We start from the raw sequence: 24,666 nt of genomic DNA, 5'->3' as shown, positions 1-24,666 counted from the left end.
CTTGACTGCAGACTATACTCTGCAGAAAGAGCAGCTTATTTAGATTCTTATTTAAAAACTTAAAAAATACTAGGATACCTGGGAGAAAATGTCTTACTTTTTGCAGGGAACATACCTGCATATTATTAATAAAATAGCACTCTTTATATCAAAGGTCATTTCAAAAAGACAGAATATTTAGATCAGACTGAAATTAATTATAGGGATGATGACTTAGTATGAACATATTTTATTGTTTTCCTTGTATTTAGTTGTATATTTGTATTATTTTTATATTTTTGATATGTTCAAATGACTAAATCAATAAAGATTCTATTCTATTCTATTCTATTCTATTCTATTCTATTCTATTCTATTCTATTCTATTCTATTCTATTCTATTCTTTATTGCCTGGGTATCTTTTGTTTTATTTATTTATTAAATTTATATGCATGTAATTTGCCAATAAGATGACTCTTACCTACCTTGTCCTAATCTCTATGACAATGTTTCTTAATTTAGCAACTTTAAGCAGTGTTGACTTCATCTCTCCTCACCCACCCACCGACCCACAAACACACACCCGGCCAAGCAATTCAGAGATTTTAAGGTTGAGAAACCCTACTCTATGCATTTACCAATGGACTGGTAATAGTTTTTATTACTGTGTTTAATCATTTAAAAAAAAGAAAAATACTATTCAAAATAAGAATGCACTGAACACTTGTATTTCTTTAATGCCCACCAAATAGTTATAGTATTCAAAAGCATTTTGCTCAGAAAAAGGTTTGAATCTTGAATACTAGTTTGTGAATTTATATTCAGGTTTTTAAATAACAATACCAAACAGACATACTAAATCAGGCTTCCAGTCCTTCATTTCTGTTTCTGCATGCAAGAGTTATTTTGTTTTCAATATCTTTCTGCAATATTTTTAATGTTCTTTAAGTATTCATATATGGTAGAAGTCAATGGAGATGCATTTGTAATAAAACTGAATATCCTGGCTAGCACAGCTACTATATGTACGTTATGCATTAACCTGAAACTTCACGTTTATGCATCTTTTCAGTCCAACATCACATTGTTTTTTCCCCCTTTGCTTTCTCTGTTACCAGAAGACGTCTTGGATTCCTAACATAACTCCAATTTTGGCAAAGTGTGAGCCAGCCTGCAAATGTTTTATACTATGAAACACCCAATTTACTATCTCAGACCATCCCATTGTCTCTGAAGGGCAATCTCACTTTAGAATAATCTGAACTGATAGAATATTTGCCTCAAGTAACAAAATATATTTCATTTTGCTTTCCTGTCATAAAAAGCATATGCTCATTATTGCTTTTGATACCTCTCTGGCAGGTGAATTTACAAGGCTGTTGGAAGAAAAAGAATCACTTATCAACCAGCTTTCTCGAGGGAAATTGTCTTTCACTCAACAAATAGATGAACTTAGAAGGCAGCTAGAGGAAGAGACCAAGGTAATGCATTCATTAGGAATCCTGGCATGATTCTGAGACAGCCAGCGGAAAATTCTCATTTTAAGATAGTTTGTGAATAGGTACAGAATCACATGTCTCATGTCAGTGCAGTGGAACTGCACTGAACTGCATGCAGAGCAAATCGGTTCATTGTTGTTTTACATTTCTTTAAATCAAATATTTATTTCTCAAAGATTTGTGTAAATAGCAATAGCAATAGCATTTAGACTTATATATGACTTCACAGTACTTTACAGCCCTCTCTAAGCAGTTTACAAAGTCAGTGTATGGCCCCGAACAATCTGGATCCTTATTTTACCCACCTGAGAAGGGTGGAGGCTGAGTCAACCTTGAGCTGGTGAGGATCAAGCTACTAGCATAGAATTTGATAGAATTTGCCTGCAATTACTGCATTCTAACCACTGCACCACCATGGCAAAATGGGATTATAAATTCGGAATAAAGGTTGTGATAGTTATTATGGATCAAGTGATAGAATGTAATTCATGGGAATTTCATATCTAAAGGGTAAAACTCAAACTTGAGAATTAATCATAGGAACTTGCTAGTTACAATTCCACTTGTAGCTCCTTTTTCTGCAACAAAATGTGCTAATTCCAGTTTCCTTATCCTGCAGTCCAAGAATGCTTTGGCCCATGCTCTTCAGGCTTCTCGCCATGACTGTGACCTCTTGCGTGAGCAGTTTGAGGAAGAACAAGAAGCTAAGGCTGAGTTGCAGAGGGCACTTTCTAAAGGGAATGCAGAAGTAGCACAATGGAGAACTAAGTATGAAACAGATGCTATCCAAAGAACAGAAGAACTTGAAGAAGCTAAGTAAGAGACATCATAGTTACTGTTTAACTTTTCACTACAGGAAGTCCTCGGCTTACAACCAGACTTAAGCCCAGAATTTATGTTGCTAAGTCAGACATTTGTTAAGTGAGTTTGCCTCATTTTGCGACTTTTCTTGCCACATTGATTAAGTGAATCACTGCTGTTCTTAAATTACTTACACGGTTCTTAGATGAATCTGACTGCTCCATTGACTTTGCTTGTTAGAAGGTCACAAAAGGGGATCACATGACCTTGGGACACTGCAGCCATAATAAATATGAACCAGTTGTCAAGCATCCGAATGTAAATCATGTGACCATGGGGATGCTATAACGGTCATAAATGTGAAAAATGGTCATAAGTCACTTTTTCCAGTGCCGTTGTAAGTTCGAATAATCATTAAAGGAACTGTTGTAAGTCAAGGACTACCTGTATATTCTTTTTATAAACTGGTATGAATACCATATTTCTCTGAAAATAAAATCCTGTCTTATATTTTTTTGAACCCTGAAATAAGCTCTTGGCCTTATTGCCATGCGCTCAAAAGCCCGATTGGGCTTATTATCAGGGCATGTCTTATTTTGGGGAAAACAGGGTATGTGGAAAAGAAAAGTAGAACTTAGTGGTGAAACTACAGCAGAAAACTCAAAGCAGTTTTATATAAATATTATATAGAATGAGTCACCAGAAAAAAACTTTGGAACAGATCAGAACTGATTCCTGAGATTCACTGGTTTCAGAAGTCCCCAAATTCTGTGCTGGCCAGGTGTTGCAAAAATGCTCTATACCTAATGTATTGGAAACAATTTTTTGCCAATATGTAATAAACAGAGTTCAATAGCATTAAAAGTATGAAAAGTAGATTGTTTGATTTTTGTAAAAGCCAGGCGTTTTTTGGATGGGTTAATTTATTATGAATATCTGCTATCAGGAAAAAATTGGCAGCTCGTCTCCAAGAGGCAGAGGAAGCCATTGAAGCTGCCAATGCCAAATGCTCATCTCTGGAAAAGACAAAACACCGACTGCAGAATGAATTGGAGGACATAATGATTGACTTGGAAAAAGCCAACTCAGCTGCAGGAGTTCTGGACAAGAAGCAGCGCAATTTTGACAGGATTATTGCAGAATGGAAACAGAAATATGAAGAGTCCCAAGCAGAGCTTGAGAGTGCCCAGAAGGAATCTAGGAGCCTCAGTACAGAATTATTTAAACTGAAGAATGCATATGAAGAAAGCCTAGACAATACAGAGACCTTAAAAAGAGAAAACAAGAATCTCCAAGGTAGGTCATTCGTTACCAAGGATACTGCAGGGAAGTAATGAATAATTTGTATAAGGAGGTTGGAAGTCTTAATCCACAAAGATACAGAGCAATTTGCCTACCTAAAAGGAAGGTGAATAAGTCTGGTGTCATAAAGATTCCAGGTGTGATCAGGACTTATTTGTCTAGAACTTCATCTCTGAAGTACCAAAAAAGAACTTTCATATCAGAGGCATTAACTTTCTTAACATCAGTAGAATAACCCTAAAAAGTCTTAATTGCCATGGAATTTGCAAAACACATTAAGTTCCTGGAATGGTAGAATGGTAGATATCTAACATAAAACTATGAGTAGATAATTTTGATTTATCAGAAGAAAGGAACACAGTGTCCATCCATAGTGGACCTGAATAGCGAAGCATAGAAAAACATGGCACAGTTTATTTTCACTGAAATTATTTCAGTTATTTTCACTGAAATAACCCAGTGTTAAACAATACCATGTCTCTCTTTATATGTGAACCACACAATCTATGTACCATCATTTCAGAGATATTTCCTACCTAAAGAGAAATAGAATGAACAAGGGCAAAAAAGCAGCAAGTGCAGGAGTGACATCCAACTTCCTGCCAGCTTGACCATGGCTGACCAGCATCTGGCAAACGTGATGGAGCAGGTCTTCCTGGCTTCTGGAAAGTTAGGGTGGGACCATTCTACTGAACCTCTCAGTGGCAGCAATATTTAAAAAACCACAAATTTGCTCATGGGTCCTGGATTTTGGACTCATTCTGTAATTTAGCCCATTTGAGGTAATTGGTTCCAAAATTGGTGCCCTATGACCCACTGTTTCACCAAATTAAAGTTTACAGACATAAAAGTTTCAATTGTTTGTAGATAGATGGAACAAGCATATGAAGACATAGCATTTTTGTCATGCTTCTGACCTGAGTCAGTTCATAATGAATATTCTTCAAAATAGTAGTATACTATTACTGTGTGATCAGTATTTCCTTGTAACTTATGTATTCTAATGATAATATAGCACCCTCTTTTCATCAAAAATAACATAATAATAATAATAAATCTTGCGTGATAGTTTGAAAACATACATTGGCAAAATTTCACCTGTCAGTTTCAAAAAGCCACATTGTGTGGATCTGCGCATATACTATGCCGATACATTACAACATCTTAGGTTCTTAGGAAGCATTCAATGTGTATGAAGTCCAACACCCGCTAAAGAATCAGAAGCTCTGATTTCACATTTTTGTGTATATAATAATAGTAATAATTTGATCAATGATCAGCCAAAATGTTAAAAAATACAACACCAAAGTGAAATTGATGAGATAAACTGTCAACATAATATATATAAAATGATTAATAAAAATATAACATAGAATGCATTAATTATTTGTACAAATGTAAATCTAAAACATTATAGACTGCGAAGTAAAAAAAACATATAATCTAAAAACAAAATAGCTGGTATGTGTTAAATTTAAAATGATAAAACTAAAGTGATTTTTTTCTGTAAACAGAAAACAATACAGAATTTGGCTACTGCACACAGTTTCAAATCTTCTAGAAGATAGTTTTGCCTGGTCTTCCAGTAAATTTATATATTATGGGCAGAATATAAGTATACTTGATATCTGTAGAATTTACAATGTAGTTGTCAAGGTTCCAGAAAAGCCTCTTCTGCATAAAAAAAACACTCTTATTTATTTATTTATTTATTTATTTCGATTTTTATACCGCCCTTCTCCCGGAGGACTCAGGGCGGTGTACAGCCAAGTAAAAATTCAATATATAAACATTAAAAAGAGGTTAAAAAGAAAACAAGAATCTCCAAGGTAGGTCATTCGTTACCAAGGATACTGCAGGGAAGTCATGAATAATTTGTATAAGGAGGTTGGAAGTCTTAATCCACAAAGATACAGAGCAATTTGCCTACCTAAAAGGAAGGTGAATAAGTCTGGTGTCATAAAGATTCCAGGTGTGATCAGGACTTATTTGCCTAGAACTTCATCTCTGAAGTACCAAAAAAGAACTTTCATATCAGAGGCATTAACTTTCTTAACATCAGTAGAATAACCCTAAAAAGTCTTAATTGCCATGGAATTTGCAAAACACATTAAGTTCCTGGAATGGTAGAATGGTAGATATCTAATATAAAACTATGAGTAGATAATTTTGATTTATCAGAAGAAAGGAACACAGTGTCCATCCATGGTGGACCTGAATAGCGAAGCATAGAAAAACATGGCACAGAAGATAGAGTTATTTTCACTGAAATAACCCAGTGTTAAACAATACCATGTCTCTCTTTATATGTGAACCACACAATCTATGTACCATCATTTCAGAGATATTTCCTACCTAAAGAGAAATAGAATGAACAAGGGCAAAAAAGCAGCAAGTGCAGGAGTGACATCCAACTTCCTGCCAGCTTGACCATGGCTGACCAGCATCTGGCAAACGTGATGGAGCAGGCCTTCCTGGCTTCTGGAAAGTTAGGGTGGGACCATTCTACTGAACCTCTCAGTGGCAGCAATATTTAAAAAACCACAAATTTGCTCATGGGTCCTGGATTTTGGACTCATTCTGTAATTTAGCCCATTTGAGGTAATTGGTTCCAAAATTGGTGCCCTATGACCCACTGTTTCACCAAATTAAAGTTTACAGACATAAAAGTTTCAATTGTTTGTAGATAGATGGAACAAGCATATGAAGACATAGCATTTTTGTCATGCTTCTGACCTGAGTCAGTTCATAATGAATATTCTTCAAAATAGTAGTATACTATTACTGTGTGATCAGTATTTCCTTGTAACTTATGTATTCTAATGATAATATAGCACCCTCTTTTCATCAAAAATAACATAATAATAATAATAAATCTTGCGTGATAGTTTGAAAACATACATTGGCAAAATTTCACCTGTCAGTTTCAAAAAGCCACATTGTGTGGATCTGCGCATATACTATGCCGATACATTACAACATCTTAGGTTCTTAGGAAGCATTCAATGTGTATGAAGTCCAACACCCACTAAAGAACCAGAAGCTCTGATTTCACATTTTTGTGTATATAATAATAGTAATAATTTGATCAATGATCAGCCAAAATGTTAAAAAATACAACACCAAAGTGAAATTGATGAGATAAACTGTCAACATAATATATATAAAATGATTAATAAAAATATAACATAGAATGCATTAATTATTTGTACAAATGTAAATCTAAAACATTATAGACTGCGAAGTAAAAAAAACATATAATCTAAAAACAAAATAGCTGGTATGTGTTAAATTTAAAATGATAAAACTAAAGTGATTTTTTTCTGTAAACAGAAAACAATACAGAATTTGGCTACTGCACACAGTTTCAAATCTTCTAGAAGATAGTTTTGCCTGGTCTTCCAGTAAATTTATATATTATGGGCAGAATATAAGTATACTTGATATCTGTAGAATTTACAATGTAGTTGTCAAGGTTCCAGAAAAACCTCTTCTGCATAAAAAAAACACTCTTATTTATTTATTTATTTATTTCGATTTTTATACCGCCCTTCTCCCGGAGGACTCAGGGCGGTGTACAGCCAAGTAAAAATTCAATATATAAACATTAAAAAGAGGTTAAAAAGAAATATTATAATGTGGCCGAAATTTTAAAACCATTTAAAATCTTAAAACATAAATACCCCAATAAAATTTCAATTCAGTCCCGCTTGAATAAATAGGTGCGTTTTCAGCTCACGCCGAAAGGTCCGAAGATCAGGCAATTGACGTAAACCGGGGGGAAGTTCATTCCAGAGCGTAGGAGCTCCAACAGAGAAGGCCCTTCCCCTGGGGCCGCCAGCCGACATTGCTTGGCGGACGGCACTCTGAGAAGGTCCTCTCTGTGTGAGCGTACGGGTCGGTGGGAGGCACAAGGTAACAGCAGGCGGTCCCGTAAGTACCCGGGTCCTAAGCCATGGAGCGCTTTAAAGGTGGTAACCAAAATCTTGAAGCGCACCTGAAAGACCACAGGAAGCCAGTGCAAGCTGCGCAGGATTGGTGTTACATGGGAGCAACGAGTTGCCCCCACTATTACCCGCGCAGCTGCATTCTGGACTAGTTGCAGCCTCTGGGTGCACTTCAAGGGCAGCCCCATGTAGAGAGCATTGCAATAGTCCAAGCGGGAAGTGACAAGGGCATGAGTGACCGTGCATAAGGCATCCCGGTCAAGAAAGGGGCGCAACTGGCGCACCAAGCGCACTTGGTGGAAGGCCCTTTTGGAGACGGCCGCCAAATGATCGTCAAACGACAGTCGCCCATCCAAGAGGACACCCAAGTTGTGCACCCTATCCTTTGGGAACAATAACTCGCCCCCCACAGCCAGCTGTGGCTGCAGCTGACTGTACCGGGGTGCCGGCATCCACAGCCACTCCGTCTTGGAGGGATTGAGCTTGAGTCTGTTTCTCCCCATCCAGACCCGTACAGCTTCCAGACACTGGGACAGCACTTCGACAGCTTCGTTGGGGTGGTTCGGGGTGGAAAAGTACAGCTGAGTATCATCAGCGTACAGATGATAACTCACCCCGAAACCACTGATGACCTCACCCAGCGGCTTCATGTAGATGTTGAACAGGAGGGGCGAGAGAATCGACCCCTGAGGCACCCCACAAGTAAGGTGCCTCGCGGTCGACCTCTGCCCCCTGTCAACACCGTCTGCATCGGTCGGAGAGATAGGAGGAGAACCACCGATAAACGGTGCCTCCCACTCCCAACCCTCCAACCGGTGCAGCAAGATACCATGGTCGATGGTATCAAACGCCGCTGAGAGATCTAATAGGACCAGGGCAGAGGAACAACCCCTATCCCTGGCCCTCCAGAGGTCATCCACCAACGCGACCAAAGCTGTCTCCGTACTGTGACCGGCCCGGAAGCCGGACTGGAACGGGTCTAGATAGACAGCTTCATCCAGGTACCGGGGAAGCTGCCATGCAACCACACTCTCTACAACCTTCGCCACAAAGCGAAGGTTGGAGACAGGACGATAATTTCCCAAGATAGCTGGGTCCAGGGAAGGCTTCTTGAGGAGGGGTCTCACCACTGCCTCTTTCAAAGCAGCGGGGAAAACCCCTTCCATCAATGAAGCATTTATAATTCCCCGGAGCCAGCCTCGTGTCACTTCCTGAGTAGCCAGCACTAGCCAGGAAGGACACGGGTCCAGTAAACATGTGGTCGCATGTAGCCTCCCCAGTAACCTGTCCACGTCCTTGAGAGCCACAGTCTCAAACTCGTCCCAAATAACCTCAACAAGACGTGCCTCTGCCATCCCACTTGGATTATCGCAATTTTGGTCTAGACTATCCCGAAGCTGAACAATTTTATCGTATGGATAACCGTTGAAGCCATTGTCTTTCAAAATTCTTTACTAGCATAAGAAAACTGGCACATGAGTGAAATTCCAAAACTGAAACTTCTGGATTCCTTTCTCAGTTATACAAACCCCAAGAGTCCCATCCCCCTAACCCCTTTTGCCGGTCACATGGTCCAACGTTCTCCACTTTATTCGAAACCTTGACCACTTGAGGAATGTAACCATACCCATCACCCCCCCTTCTTCCCCTCAGGGGAGAAATGTGGCAGCGTCTGGAAACCTACGGCCTAGTATGGTTTCCAGGCCTGACAGGCGTCCCCCCTTACAAAATAAGCTATATCCTAGGAAAGAAAACAAAGAATTAATAAAGAAGAGTGTTGGTGTTCCATAGGTTCCCTTCTACCCCCCTCGCCCCCCTCTGAGAGGTTATTTAGGTTTGTCAGGGAAAGTGTCGTGAAATTGTTTAATCAAATTGTCAGCATTTACTTTCCAACTTTTGACCCAAGTAGATTCTGATAATGGGTATCCTTTCCAGTGGACTAAATATTGTAATTGACCTCTGTATAGTCTAGAGTCAAGGATTTTCTTGATCTCATAGTGGGTTTCACCTTGGATTATCAAGGGGGCGGGGCGGGAGGTAGAGGTCTCAGTCCAGATTGTCTAGCAGGTTTTAATAAGCTGCTATGGAATACCGGGTGTATTTTTCCCAATATTCGAGGGAGTTTAAGTTGGACGGTTACGGGATTAATAATCTTTACAATGGGGAAAGGGCCCAAAAATTTTGGACCAAATTTTTTGCTTGGTATTCTCAACCTCAGATACTTAGTAGATAAAAAGACTTTATCCCCAATGCGAAAAGGGGGTTGAAGGGAACGGTGTTTGTCAGCTTGGGTTTTATATTTTTGAGCTGCTACAGCTAAGGCCTTTTTTGTATTGTATTGACAGTAGTAATACATGTAATACATGTATTACAACATAATAACGGAGTTGGAAGAGACCTTGGAGGTCTATTTAGTCCAACCCCCTACTCAGGCCATAAACCCTATACCACTTCAGACAAATGGTTGTCCAATGTCTTCTTAATTACTTTCAACTTCACAACTTCTGGAGGCAAGTTGCTCCACTGATTAATTGTTCTGTCAGAAAATTTCTCCTTAGTTCTAGGTTGCTTCTCTCCTTGATTAGTTTTCATCTATTGCTTCTTGTCGTGCCTTCAGGTGCTTTGGATAATAGATTGACTCCCTTTTCTTTATGACAACCTCTGAGATATTGAAAGACTGCTTCACGTCACCCTAGTCCTTCTTTTCATTAAACTAGATATACCCAATTCCAGCAACCGTTCTTCATATGTTTTAGTAGTCTCCAGTCCCCTAATCATCTTTGTTGCTCTTCTCTGAACTCCTTCTAGAGTCTCAATAGTGTCAGTCATTATGTCATTCTCTTTGATGCTGCATGGGTTGGTATGCTCAGTTAATAGGGTTTAGAGCATCAGTTTTGCAGCAGTGCAGATGGCAAGATCTTATGTCTGACTTTGGAAAAAAAATACTATTTTCAGCTTGGGGAGAGTTAGATTTTGTAGATACCTTGTTGGTTCCCAAGTGCTCCTATTGGTCCGGTTCCTATCATACCCATTTTTGGAATATGACCAGTCTGATCCATGTATGCAAATCATCATCAAAACTAACAGTGTGGTTATTCAAATATCTCATGTTTATCTGGAAGTTGTTTTAATTTACAGAACTTGGAGATAATTTTTATTCTGCCTTGTAGGAACCAATGATGCATTATAATATGTGCTCTACATGGGGCTACCATTGGAGAGTATCTGAAACCTTTAATTGGCTCAAAATTCAATTGCCATGTGTAGTGTTGTGCAAGCCCAAATTTGTGCATGTTTCTGCTTTTTTGCAGAGCTCAGCTTCATTGGCTGCTGATTTGCTTCTGGGGGCAATTCAAGGTGCTGGTTATCACCTTTAAAGCCCTACATGGCTTGGGACCAAGTTATTTGAAGGAGTGTCTTTCTCCAGTTACATCTAGGCAGGAAGGCAGGGCATGTTGTGTGACCCACTTGTTAAGGAAATACATTGGGTGGGACCAAAAATAGGGCCTTCTCCTCCTCCTTCCCTGTGGAACATGATTCCCCTGGAGATAAAATTGGCCCACACCTTGTTACTTCTTCAAAAGACCCGGATAACATAGTTCTGTCAATGAACTTGGGGATCCTAAGTTGATACAAAGCCAATCAAGTAGTTTATTTGATTTGTTTGCAGCCACAGGGGCAGGTGGGAGGGAATGGGTTTTGGGGCAGGGGGTGTTCAATTCAGTTTAATGCATTACTGTATGCCACCCAGAGTCACTGTGTGTAAATTGGACAGAGGTGTAAATTAGCTAAATAAAATAAGCATTCAACATCTTTCAGCTTTGATGGCATACAAACACAAAAGTGTACACACGCTTGTGCACAGACATTCGTTTAGAAGAAAGGGAGGGCCTTCAGATACTTATTCCTTTATCGTTGTTTTTAAAAATTCTTACAGAGGAAATTTCAGATCTAACTGATCAGGTCAGTGAAGGAAACAAGAACCTTCATGAACTAGAGAAAATGAAGAAGCAGACTGAACAAGAAAAAGCAGAAGTCCAGCTAGCCCTGGAAGAAGCTGAGGTAAAATAAAGATTTAGAAAAAGAATGTGAAAGACACCTAACCTAACACCTAAAAGAATATTCAGAATTCTTTGCTACCAGTAGTAGTTGCCTGATATTTGCCTCCCAAATCTGGGAATCTTAATGTTGTGGAAAGAAAGTCTTAAAATCAATGCTGAAAGAGTTAAGAGAACACTGGGAATTTGAAAACAATTGTTCTGTATGAGAGATAATTTGTTGGGAAAGGTAAATTAGTAAAACAATTAAAGAGCAAATTTGCATAATTTTAAACTGACTTTGCATTTAACATGCAAATAGAATCAGCTAGGGGAGATGATAATTATCCAAATCAAAGAAGGCAGACAGAGGGACGCTCTGACTCTTTTACTCCTCTGTTGTAATCTTGAGGGAAATCCTGGCCTTTGAATTCAGGAAATTCCTGCCGTGTCCCCAGTGAAGTGTAGCTAATACCAGCTTCCGAGGAAGTGCTTTTCTTAAGACCTCATAAAGAGAAGAAAAGGCTAAATCTTCTCTTCCAACTGTTACAATCAGATAATTGTCAGCTGCATATCTACAGAGAGCTACAATTTAAAAAAGATATACGGTAAATGCAAATATATATTTCACATAAGATTTCTAATATTGTTGTAAATGTACAAGTATGGAAAAATTGTTACATTTAAAAATCATATTCACTTGCCTTGGCTACAAATATCCAGGTGGTTTCTGCCCTCTCATTGTTGGAAATTTCCAGCCAAGACATGTTTTTCTGTGTTTTCTGTGAAATGGTAATCATCAGGTTGATTTCATCTTTTGATATCTATGTTCTTCTGTGCTCTCTTAGGTATAATTTAATGTATCTGATTATCATCTGTTTACATTACAAGTTAAATGAATACATCCAATAGCACTGTCATAAATTAAAATTTTAAAAATCATTCATTTATTTTAAAAGGGACATAAACCATCTATTTAGCTAGCAGTATTGGGAATGCACTGATGCAGAAAATAAACTCTGAATCAGCCACATGTATCATTTTATTAATCTGTCTTTCTTTTTAAAAAATTTTTTGCAGGCTATCTTATGTTTTGCAGGGATTTCCCCATCAAATAAAAAGGTTTTTGGTATTACAGCAGAGGAACGGCATGCTTGGTTCCACAGTTTTGAAGCAAGCATATATGTATATGCATGTATACATATGCTTATGTATATGTATGTATATGTATGTATATGTATGCGTACTGTATGTACCATATACACACACACACACACACACACACACACACACACACACACGGAGAGAGAGAGAAAGAGAGAGAGGGAAGGAGGGAGGGAGGGAGAGAGAGAGAGAGAGAGAGAGAGAGAGAGAGAGAGGGAGAGAGACTTTGATATATAACATATGCAGCATAAATAGAATTGGATCTTCCTGAGCACCATATATCCATTGGGTGATTTGAAACCTTTACCTTGATAAAACAGTTTAGAATGCAGCCTGGCATGCTCATTAAAACACCTGTTCTATAAAACTACAAGGACGATTTTTATTTTTGTTCCTGTTTTCTAAGCAATGCATTTTGCAGTCATTCAGTGGGAAGAACCCAGGGCCATGTATGCCCTCAGAGTGTCTTTTCAGTGGGCTCTGATAACAGTTATGAAAATTTGCAGGAGTCATCCAGAAACTGTAATGTAAGCACTGACATAGGCTTAAAATAGCGGGGTGGTTTTTTAAAATAAAAATCCACTGCCCTGTCCAGTATAGACTGCTTTCCCCAAACTGTTGATTGTGGTCCCTCACCATCAGAAGGTGAAGAAAAACACTCTCAAAATTTTGTTCCCCTTTGACTTTTGTACTGCATGGTAAATTAGGTCCATCTCAACCACTTGATGCATATTCATACATACATCTTGCTATTCCTTTCCAGAGTAAATAGCATTACGCATTTCACAATACAGGGGGGAAAAATTGGGAAGACAGAAAAAAAAGTAAAGACAGCTGAGATGAAGAGAAAATATAGCTAGAGCTAGATTCTTACTTCCATCATGTTCATATATTAAATTCCTACATTGTTTTTGTTCCTCAAAATTGTAGTCAATAACTTCTAAATTTAACAAATGAGGCCACGCAATAAAGTGTTGCTCTAAGTTACGCATGTTTTTATGAATATAAATGTGTGTGAGAGAATGAAGACTGGAGATTATGGGTATCAACACGTAATAAATCATAAACAAGTTTCTCTGCAATCCCTTACATGAACAAAAAATGTTTCTTAAAATGGTTCCATTTGACAGATGACTAAAATCAGATATGCACATGTGCCTTCATTAGCAATACTGTTGCTTATAGAGTTGTACTAGAATAACAACATCTGATAAGCATATATACCCACAGATTGAATTTGCTTCATTTTATAGAATCTCATTGTATAATATCTAGTCAGATGGCATAACACTCTATAGAAAAACAAATATTCAATCCACATGAAAGTTAAGAGGGAATGAAATGAATTATACTGATCCTTCTGCTACACAATGATCTATTTTAAAAGCCAGTTTAAAAATGCAATACACAACTGAATCAGAAAGACAAATGCAATGAAAATTAAGGAATTATTATTGCAGGATTTTATATTATAGTTTTCTGTTGAACAATTAAGTTTAGCCTTTATTTGGAATCTTGGCCATGAAATTTAAAAGATTCTTAATAAGTCTTAATTGTCTTTTGTTAAAGGAAAAATATATTGATTAGGTGGCTGGTTTTTGAGCATGAAAGCTCATTTTGTTCCATATCCCTTTTTCCTGTCATTCCTCAGCACATATTTTTCCATAGTACATTACCATGCAGATTATTCATGCTAGATCCAGTCATAAATGCCTCTTTTTTAATATCTGCAACAAACATAAATGAGCAAATGGATGAAAAGATAAATTATCTGCCTATGCAAATTAAAAAGAAATGGAAACAATGCTATCAAGTTCACATAAAAATGCCCAGGTAAATATTTTAGTGCTATTATAAAAAGCTTTGAGAGCCCGGAAGGAATTAACCTTCAACCCTACGACACACCTGTGTGTGCCTGCCATAGCTATTACATTACGAGTGGAGGCTTAATCTAGATAGAACAAATTGTGTTTTACACAAAATGTACTGCTAAGCCAAAATACATTTTGCTACCAGAAAGGGATATCAGATATATTTGTTTTCCTCCTGATATCAAGTCAGATTGTAGGGTCATTCAAAAGCAATTAAATTAAAATAAATTGCATGTACCTCTTGTCATCCTGGCAGTAAGAATAAAACAGTAGTAAACCAAATTATTAACAGATTGCCCCCTTTTTATGATACTCAAGGTGAATTGCCCTGATAGACATTTCTTTCTCTTTGATGATAGTTTGATCTAATGATTAAGATATGGAGTCAGAAAAGAAAAATGTGAGTTCCAGTCCTGCCTTAGGCAAGTAATCAGCTGGTTGACATTGGACCAGTCGTTTTCTCTCAGCTCTTGAAAGAAGGCGGTGGCAAATCACTTTTGAAAACATAGAAAACTGCAAAGACTGGCCTGTATAGTCACCTGGACTCAACACAAACTTTAAGGCAGGGGTGTCCAAACTTGGCAAGACTTGTGGACTTCAGCTCCCAGAATTCCTCAGCCAGCTTTGCTAACACCCCTGCTCTAAGGCATCTGTAAACAAACAAACCAGGTAGGATCAGTGATGACAAGATTATCTGGCATCACTGATCCTACCTGGCATAATATTTTTAATATTTTTTAATATTTTAAATTTTAACTGGGGTTTTATTATTTTGTGGTTTATAATTTTAAATTTTAAACTTTTAAATGTTGGCCATTTTTTCTAATATGCTCGGTTTTAAATTGTTGTTTTAATTGTACATTTTTGTGTTTTTTATCTTTTGGTTGTACACCGCCCTGAGTCCTTTGGGAGAAGGGCGGTATAAAAATTTAATAAATAAATAAATAAATAAATAAATCTGCTCCAAGTAACCCTTGCATGTAAAAATGTTGCAAACTGTGCTAATGCTGATAAAGAATACCAATAGTTAGAAATCTTGTGTCTGTGCTTTTGGATATTATCATAATGATTGCTTTGCAACTGAAGAGAATATTGGATTGTGCCTTTCAGCTACCAAAGCATATGGTGTGGTGATTTTTTTACTTTTTTTAAAGATAGTTAACCTTAATTTATATTGTGCATTCTTATTAGGGAGCTCTGGAACATGAAGAAAGCAAAACATTACGCTTTCAATTGGAACTTTCCCAAATTAAAGCAGACTTTGAACGAAAATTGGCAGAAAAAGAGGAAGAAATTGAAAACTTCAGGTACAGTATGATAAACTTTAATGCAACCTGTCATACCAAAACTAAAACTGGATTGATATTAATTGTAAACTATATATACAATTTTGGCTTAGAACTTGTCTCTTAAGTACTGTTCATTATTGAAAGTGCTCAACATATGGGCATTTTGGACAAACCTACCACCATCTTTCAAAGTTGATGCTTGCTGTGGCAGGGGCAAACATCTGTATCAGGACAGCCTTCACATTATGACTCTACATGTATTGGCTTTTACATAGGATTTCTCAGTGTTCTAGCTTTCCTAGAATCCAATATCATTTCATCACTGATGATATTTTTTGCGTATATGTGTTATTAGCAGGTGATGTCATTTGACATACCCCAATACGGTAGGTTATTTGGAGTATTTTCCTCTTGAAAAAGAGATTACTATGACTTAAGATGACTGATTGCCTCTATTAATTTTAACTATGGCTGGGTCCAGCCTGCGAAATTGTACACAACAAGCAGTGGTTGGTTTCAAAAAATTTTACTACCGGTTCTGTGGGTGTGGCTTGGTGGGCATGGCATGGGAAGGATACTGTAAAATCTCCATTCCCTCCCAAATCCAGGGGAAGATTATTGCCAAATCCCATTTCCTCTCAATCAGCTGGGACTTTGGAGGCAGAGAATAGATGGGGGTGGCGCGTCATAATTTTTACTACCAGTTCTCTGAACTACTCAAAATTCCTGCTACTGGTTTTCCAGAACTGGTCAGAACCTGCTGAAACCCACCTCTGACAATGTGTAAATAGCAAATATAAAGGCAATCCTAATACTTTGTTTCCATGTAGTGGTTATCTGGATTTTTGCCATCCAGATCTAGTAGTGATAGTGCAATAAAATCTAAAAATTAGTTTGCAGGATGGGTGAATCTATCAGATCTGTGTATTCATTCAAATAATTTTAAATTTCTTGTGTGTGTATGTCCCATTTTGTAAATTCTGGTTAGTATTTTTAAAGAGAGAAAAAGAACACTGAACAGATTTCTACTGGAATACAATATCTTATTTACATTTTCCTAGTCTTGAAAGAACTGGGTTTTCTCTTCTTGACATTTATTGTTAAAGTTGGCTAGACTGTCTGTAAAAGACTAACAGCTGTAATTTTGCAATACAAATATAAATGAACTCATAGAGATTCAAGCCCAAATATTTAAGAGCTACGTAGTCCAAACCCTCTGAACATATTTGTTTCTTCACATTTCTTTTTTTAATCTGTAATTATTACACACACACTTTTACGTTTAGGAATAATAATAAAATAATTAGAGAAAACAAAAAAAGAATAGAAACAGCTAAAAGTGCAATAAAAAATAGAAAAAGGTAGAAAAACAGAAAGATATAAAGAAAGATATAGAGGAAAGATATGTATATGTATAAAGAAGTAGCTTCTGGTATTTTTCACAGCAATTATAATTACATTTACATCTACTATTATTGCCATACTTAGAATGGTATTAGGGTTTCCATTCCATTCTAAGTAGCTCACAATTCTAAACAAGGTTACTAAGAGGTAGACTCTACAGCAGGGGTGTCCAAACTTGGCCCTTTGGAGAGTGGTGGACTTCAACTCCCAGAATTCCCCAGCCAGCATGAGCTATAAATTTAAGCAAGTTGCTAGTTGGAGAATTCTGGGAGTTGAAGTCCACCACTCTCCAAAGGGCCAAGTTTGGACACCCCTGCTCTACAGCAATTAGTGGGTCTTGGTTTTGGGGAAAAAGAACCATGAAAGAGATAATGCTGCCAGTACACTCCTTCTATCTGGGATGGTTGTCCTCTTTCAGCAAGTGTGTAGTTTCAGGAGGGACGCACATGGAGCGATCAGGGAGGAAGGAGACACCCACCTAGCCAGCCAGATCAGCCGAATCAACCCTGGTGATCAATGGGTTGACAGATGTCACAGTCAGATCACCCTCACATCCAATGCTGCCAGTCTAGATCCAATGACATTTATCAATAAGAACTACTATAGATACAAGTGATCTATATTTCTTAATCATTGCAAGATTCTTTTCATAGTTGTTCTGCCAGTAACACATTATGCAGGAGAGGGCAATTTACTTCTGCTTATGAATCTGCTGAACCATCTGCACATGCTGTCTTTATTTGCAAGAATGTTGTTAAGACTGATTGATAATTACTGTCTGCACAATATGTTGACAAAAGATATATTAATAAACAAAAGAAAATAAACAAGAAAAAACTGGAATCACTTTTTAAGAATTAAGAATTGAGCCAGACTGTCTTTTGTCTGAGAGAGAGACAAAAATATAACAGCCTTCCTGATAGTAAAAAAAAAAAATGCTTGAAGATGACTTGGACTTTTATCCAAGGTGTGTATATATATAAAAAAAATCATTTCAAAAATAGGAGAAACCAGCAGCGTACAATAGACACACTTCAGTCTACCTTGGATTCTGAAGCTAAAAGCAGAAACGAGGCTGTCAGGCTGAAGAAAAAGATGGAAGGTGACCTCAATGAAATGGAAATCCAGCTGAGCCATGCTAACCGGCATGCTTCTGAAGCAACTAAGGCCACACGCATCCTTCAAGCTCAAATAAAGGTATTCCATGAATATTGTTAATGAAATCTGTATATCATAGCAACCACAGCAGCAAAACTCCAACGGATGCAGATAGCATACAGTACTAAGTTTCAAATTTAGTGTTGTAAGGAAATTTTCGAATTGCCAAACCATGGCCAGATACAAGTTTTTTTCCCCTGTCATTCTAAAATAAGACAATAAGTCTACCTGGATAAAATAACATGTATGAGAAAATTGTTGGGTGTGGAGGAATAAAAAATGTCACCGGCCAGACTACTTGGCCTTTTCCACATATTTCATAAATTGCATTTTATAGTAAAATGGCAAATATAGTTTAGAGACTGTACATTTGCCATGGTATCTATCAAGATTTTTCCCTGGTGAATGTGCAGCGTGAATAGCTTTAAGAAGCTCTATCTTTCTCACACATTTAAAGCAATTTCAAGTCATTGTATCATATTCACATTAGTATGCAATTTATAACAGGAGGTAGTAGTTCATATCCTTTCCCTCCATTTTAATTTTTCCTCTCTCTCCTCCCTTAGATATAATGGTCATAATAGGCACAAGGGCAGGAATTACATAAGCATGCAGCTATCTTTGTATGTATGTGTCAGAACTTCAAAGTTCTTTAGCTAAATAAGAAAATTCAGATCTCTTTAGCTTGTTTGGAAGTAACTCAGAACTTTTCATGCGTTTGTTAAAAAAATATTTATTTTACTCTGAAAAGAAAAAGATAGAAAACTAGATGGAAATGGGGCATCAACATATTTAAAAGTGGTAGAGCACTTTGAATTTCATCTCTCTGTGTTTCTTTTTATATTTTTAATGACAGATGTGCCTACCAAGATATAAAACACATACACTTGCGTTATTTATTAAGTAAGTGGAGAAAAGAGACAGAAGGGAGTTATAATTATCACTGTAGATGGCATATTCTGCTCACCTGTGAGAAGAAAACCCTAAGAAAAATCAAAATGTTTGGACAATTGTACTTCTCAAAAAGCAGACATGGAAGCAACCAATAATTTAAAAAACCACAACTTGAAATTGGTCTTAGTTCTCTTAATGGCAATTATATAGCTCAAGTTGCCTGGCTACTGAACTTATAGTTACGCCAAGATAATAAGAGGTAACTCTAAAAGTATTTACATAATATTGGCTGATTTCAGTAAAAACAAAACACAGTTAAGCCTAGGTGTGAATAAAGACATCAGGAATTCCACGGCTGTAGTTAGAGACAGATAGATATATGTGAGATTTCATCTTCTTTCAGGAACTGCAAGTGCAGCTTGACGATTCAACACATCTTAATGAGGATTTCAAAGAGCAATTGGCAGTCACTGATCGACGTAACACTCTTCTCCAATCTGAGCTGGATGAGCTGAGGGCTGTGCTGGATCAGACAGAACGTAGTCGTAAATTGGCAGAACAAGAATTATTAGAAGCCACTGAACGTGTCAACCTTCTGCATACCCAGGTTGGCTTGCTTGCCTGTTCCAGTATTCTTTTCTCTGTCTCCTGATGGATAATAAATCCAACATTTCCCATAAAGGAATGATTTCTTTGTGGTTCCTTGTTGTGGAACAACATATAGGAAATAATGGATTTATCCACCAGGGTTTCTTTCTGTGTGAATAGGGGGGGAAAAGAATAAAGTATATATTACAAACTGACCAATATTTTAAATTTTATCTTTTGGCCTCTAGGTCAAAGAAAATTGTCTTTGTACACTTATGTGACTGATCATGTCTTTAAAAACCCTTGTGCTTAAGGGAATATTTATCCATCCATTACTTGCTTGTTTTCTGTTGGGCATTTTTCCATCCAAATTGCCATCCAAATTTTAAGGCTCTTCTGTGCTGCAAGAGCTTTGGAGAATATCCAGATAATTTCAGTACAAGAATTATGTACCTTATTTAAGTTCTTTTAAATCCCACTATTTCCATGAAATCATAGCTCTTTCTTGTGGAAATAATGGAATTTCCAAGAATATCATCTTGGGTAAATTACTCTTTTTTTGCTTCCTGCTGTTTTCTTAGTTATAGATCAGCATGTCACCCAATATTGGTGATCTTTTTACAAACTAGATACAAGAAAGAAGCTTTATAATATCATACTTTCTAGAGGTTTTATTTTTCCTTGCTTGTATAAAACATAGAACCCATTCTATGAGAGATGAAGAGATTTTTTTAACCAGGTTCCAGAAGTATAGAAAAACTTGAGGCCTCAATAAATGTAGCAAATATATTGTCTTACTATTTAATGGGTTAGGGACTATTTCATAGATGCATCTCATGAACAACTCCAAGATTCTTTGTTGTTTTTGTCTGGCAAATACTCAGAATTCCTCATCCAATTTACATTAACACACACATCATTCTTAACTCATGATTGACTATTTCTCTCTCAGATTCTAGTTGTTCAAGATTTATTTATTTATTTATTTGTCACAACAGTATATATAAGCATAAGCATGAAATAACTATACGATATATAATCCTATATATAATCATAAGTATGTAATAACTATATGAAATTGGATACAATTAAAGGTAACATTAGGACAGGAACAGTAGGCACGTTGGTGCTCTTATGCATGCCCCTTACAGACCTCTTAGGAATGGGGTGAGGTCAATAGATAGTTTTTGGTTAAAGCTTTGGGGATTTTGGGAAGAGACCACAGAGTCTGGTAGTGCATTCCAGGCATTAACAACTCTGTTACTGAAGTCATATTTTCTGCAATCAAGATTGGAGTGGTTCACATTAAGCTTAAACCTATTGTGTGCTCGTGTATTGTTGTGATTGAAGCTGAAATAGTCTTCAACAGGAAGGACATTGTAACAGATAATTCTATGTGTTAAACTCAGGTCATGTTGAAGGTGGCGGAGTTCTAAATTTTCTAAACCCAGGATTTCAAGTCTGGTGGCATAAGGTATTTTGTTGTAATCAGAGGAGTGGAGAACTCTTCTTGTAAAATATTTCTGGACACGCTCAATTGTATTAATGTCCAAAATGAGGTATGGGTTCCAGACAGGCGAGCTATATTCAAGAATTGGTCTAGTGAATGTTTAATAGTGTAGTGTTTCTGGAGAAGAAGCTATGCAAGATTAAGTTTACAACTCTTAAAGCCTTTTTTGAGATGTAGTTGCAGTGGGCTTTGGCACTTAGATCATTTGATATGAAAACTCCAAGATCTTTAACGGGATGGGGGTCATCTACAAGGTAATGTCCATCAAGCTTGTATTTAATGTTCAGATTCTTTTTTCCAATGTGCAAGACAGAGCATTTGCTGGTTGAGATTTGGAGTTGCCAAGTTTTTGACCAAGTTTTTGGATCTGATATGGAAGATTCTACTTTGAACCAGAAATTGACCTGATTTATTTTTCACTAGTGTATCTCTTGGAAATAATATGAGTTATTCTAACGAATATGAATGAATAAGACTATTGTTATACCGGTACTTTATCTTATTCGCATTGACTCTAGTGCTACAAAAGATCCTGTCCTAATTAACATTCCTTTTCCTTTTGAAATAAAAGAATACAAGCCTAATCAACCAGAAGAAGAAGCTGGAGACTGATGTTACTCTAATACAAACTGAGGTGGAAGAAGCTATACAGGAATGCAGGAATGCTGAAGAAAAGGCCAAAAAAGCAATCACTGATGTAAGTAAACATCCTATTTTTTCATTTCAGCCTGAATAATTGCGTTGTTATAGTACTCATTTAGAACAATATTATCTATTATTGGTTATGAAAATTTATCTAGCGCTTTAAATTCCTATGTCCGTTAAATCATAAAAATGAAAAGACTCATCTTGGTGTTGTAGAAAATGCTGTTTCACATCTTTATGTTATTTCAGGCAGCAATGATGGCTGAAGAACTAAAGAAAGAGCAGGACACCAGTGCTCACTTGGAGCGCATGAAAAAGAATATGGAACAAACTATCAAAGATTTACAGAAGAGACTTGATGAAGCAGAACAAATTGCTCTCAAAGGGGGCAAGAAGCAGATTCAGAAGCTGGAATCAAGGGTATTTTTCTTTGAATTCAAATCAAGTGGTAGTTGCCGACTTCAAAAATGTGTACTTAGTTCTGGCTGAGTTAATATTGTTATTTAGTATGCTTTGATTTAAGAGTGCCTAGTGCAGAGGTCTTCAAACTTGGCAATTTTAAGACTTGTGGACTTCAACTCCCAGAATTCAACAGCCAGCTATTGAGTCTTAAAGCTGCCAAGTTTGAAGATCTAAGGCCTAATGTGTCTTTAAAAGTATAGATTAGCACAAGCAGTTGATTGTCAGTTGGATTGGCCTCCTGACCCTCAGCTGTTTCAGGCTGCAGGATTGCCATTGTGGGCAATCCCACTCGGGCCTCCACTGTTTGCTGCAAGGAGGCAAATTGCTGGGAGGCAGAGGCAAATGTTTTTTCTTGTTTTCCTCCTCGAAAAAGATAAGTATGTTTTATAGTCTTATAGTCCAAAAAAAGTGGTATATATTCACTCTAAATTATCTCTGCCAATGTCCCATGCTTTAACGGGTCAGATATTTATCTCGTTTTCTTTTTGCCTATCTTGATCTCAAGTCTGCTGTGCAGTCTCCTTACTTTCACCTTCCACATTGGCTGGGCTGTGCATGGATTCTCTCGTATTTTAATTCAAGAAAAAACTAGTGCATCTCTTCCTCAGCTTAGTCCTCTATCTCGATATCATTTTCAAGGATCCTGTTTCTTGCCTCCCTTGTGCCAACAGTTTTGCAAATCATTGGGTTGCACAGGTCCATAATCTCATGGACTAATATATATATATATATATATATATATATATATATATATGTTTTCTGAGGTTTTCGCGGGTGTTTGTAGGTAGGTCTTTGGTTATTCGGGTTTTCTCCCGTGTAAAATTGGAAGTGTCTTGGCGATGTTTCGCCGAAGTCTCATTCGTCATCTTCAGGCTAGGTGTTTACAGCTTCGTGCTTCTGGGAGCAATGTGTGATTGCAGCTGTTTCTTCCTTTTTAACTGCTAGTGGGGGTTTGAACTGATTGGGTGGGAGCTTGGCTGTGCTCTGATTGGATGGGGTTTTTTTTGTGCTCTGATTGGCTGGAGGTGTGTCCTGTTTGGGTGGGGGCTTGTTTGTGCTCAGATTAGTCTGAGTTGCAGGGGGATTTGAGCTGGTGAGCTGCACTGCTGCTGTTTGGCTTTGTATTCGTGGTCGTGCTACATCTTCGTAGTGGGTGTCAGTCTGCTGCATGTATTTATTATTATTTATTTATTTATTTATTTATTTATTAAACTTTTATACCGCCCTTCTCCCGAAGGACTCAGGGCGGTGTACAGCCAAGATAAAAAGCAATAAGTATACAAAGTTAAAAAATCAATTTAAAATACCTATTCAATAATGGCCGAATTAAAACCGTCAAATTGACCAACCTAAAATACCCCATATAAAATTACAGAAAATTTAAAAATTTAAAATTTAGAAATTTAAAAAATCTAAAAAATCAGTCCAGTCCCGCTTGGATGAATAAATAAGTTTTTAATTCCCGACGAAAGGTCCGAAGGTCAGATATTTGGCGCAAACCGGGGGGAAGGTCGTTCCAGAGAGTAGGAGCTCCAACAGAGAAGGCCCTTCCCCTGGGGGCCGCCAGCCGGCATTGCTTGGCGGACGGCACCCTGAGAAGACCCTCTCTGTGAGAGCGTACGGGTCGATGGGAGGCATAAGGTAACAGCAGGCGGTCCCGTAAGTACCCGGGCCCTAAGCCATGGAGCGCTTTAAAGGTGGTAACCAGAACCTTGAAGCGCACCCGAAAGACCACAGTGCAGACTGCGCAGGAGTGGTGTTACCCGGGAGCAACGTGGTGCTCCCTCAATCACCCGCGCAGCTGCATTCTGGACTAGCTGAAGTCTCCGGGTGCACCTCAGGGGTAGCCCCATGTAGAGATCATTGCAATAATCCAGGCAAGAAGTGACGAGAGCATGAGTGACCGTGCATAAGGCATCCCGGTCCAGAAAGGAGCGCAACTGGTGAACCAGGCGAACCTGGTAAAAAGCTCTCCTGGAGACGGCCGCCACATGGTCTTCAAACGACAGCCGTCCATCCAGGAGAATGCCCAAGTTGCGCACCCCTTCCGTCGGGGCCAATGACTCACCCCCAACAGTCAGCTGCGGTTGCAGCTGACTGTACCGAGATGCCGGC

At 37.8% G+C, this 24,666-nt stretch overlaps 1 protein-coding gene across 1 annotated transcript in view; it reads left to right on the top strand.

Annotated features, from left to right (window-relative positions):
- MYH15 (myosin heavy chain 15) overlaps positions 1-24,666 on the top strand; it is a 107,257-nt gene that overhangs the window by 64,680 nt on the left and 17,911 nt on the right. The window contains exons 31-39 of the mRNA XM_058186017.1: positions 1,343-1,461; positions 2,099-2,295; positions 3,227-3,576; positions 11,467-11,591; positions 15,793-15,908; positions 18,299-18,491; positions 19,750-19,953; positions 22,016-22,141; positions 22,339-22,509. Of these exons, the coding sequence (XP_058042000.1) occupies positions 1,343-1,461; positions 2,099-2,295; positions 3,227-3,576; positions 11,467-11,591; positions 15,793-15,908; positions 18,299-18,491; positions 19,750-19,953; positions 22,016-22,141; positions 22,339-22,509 (1,601 nt within the window). The remainder of the gene's footprint in view (positions 1-1,342; positions 1,462-2,098; positions 2,296-3,226; positions 3,577-11,466; positions 11,592-15,792; positions 15,909-18,298; positions 18,492-19,749; positions 19,954-22,015; positions 22,142-22,338; positions 22,510-24,666) is intronic.

Source organism: Ahaetulla prasina, chromosome 5 (genome assembly GCF_028640845.1).
Source record: "Ahaetulla prasina isolate Xishuangbanna chromosome 5, ASM2864084v1, whole genome shotgun sequence".
Taxonomy (NCBI): domain Eukaryota; kingdom Metazoa; phylum Chordata; class Lepidosauria; order Squamata; family Colubridae; genus Ahaetulla; species Ahaetulla prasina.
Note: the sequence above shows the minus strand (reverse complement) of the source record. Positions and strands in the feature narration are given on the sequence as shown.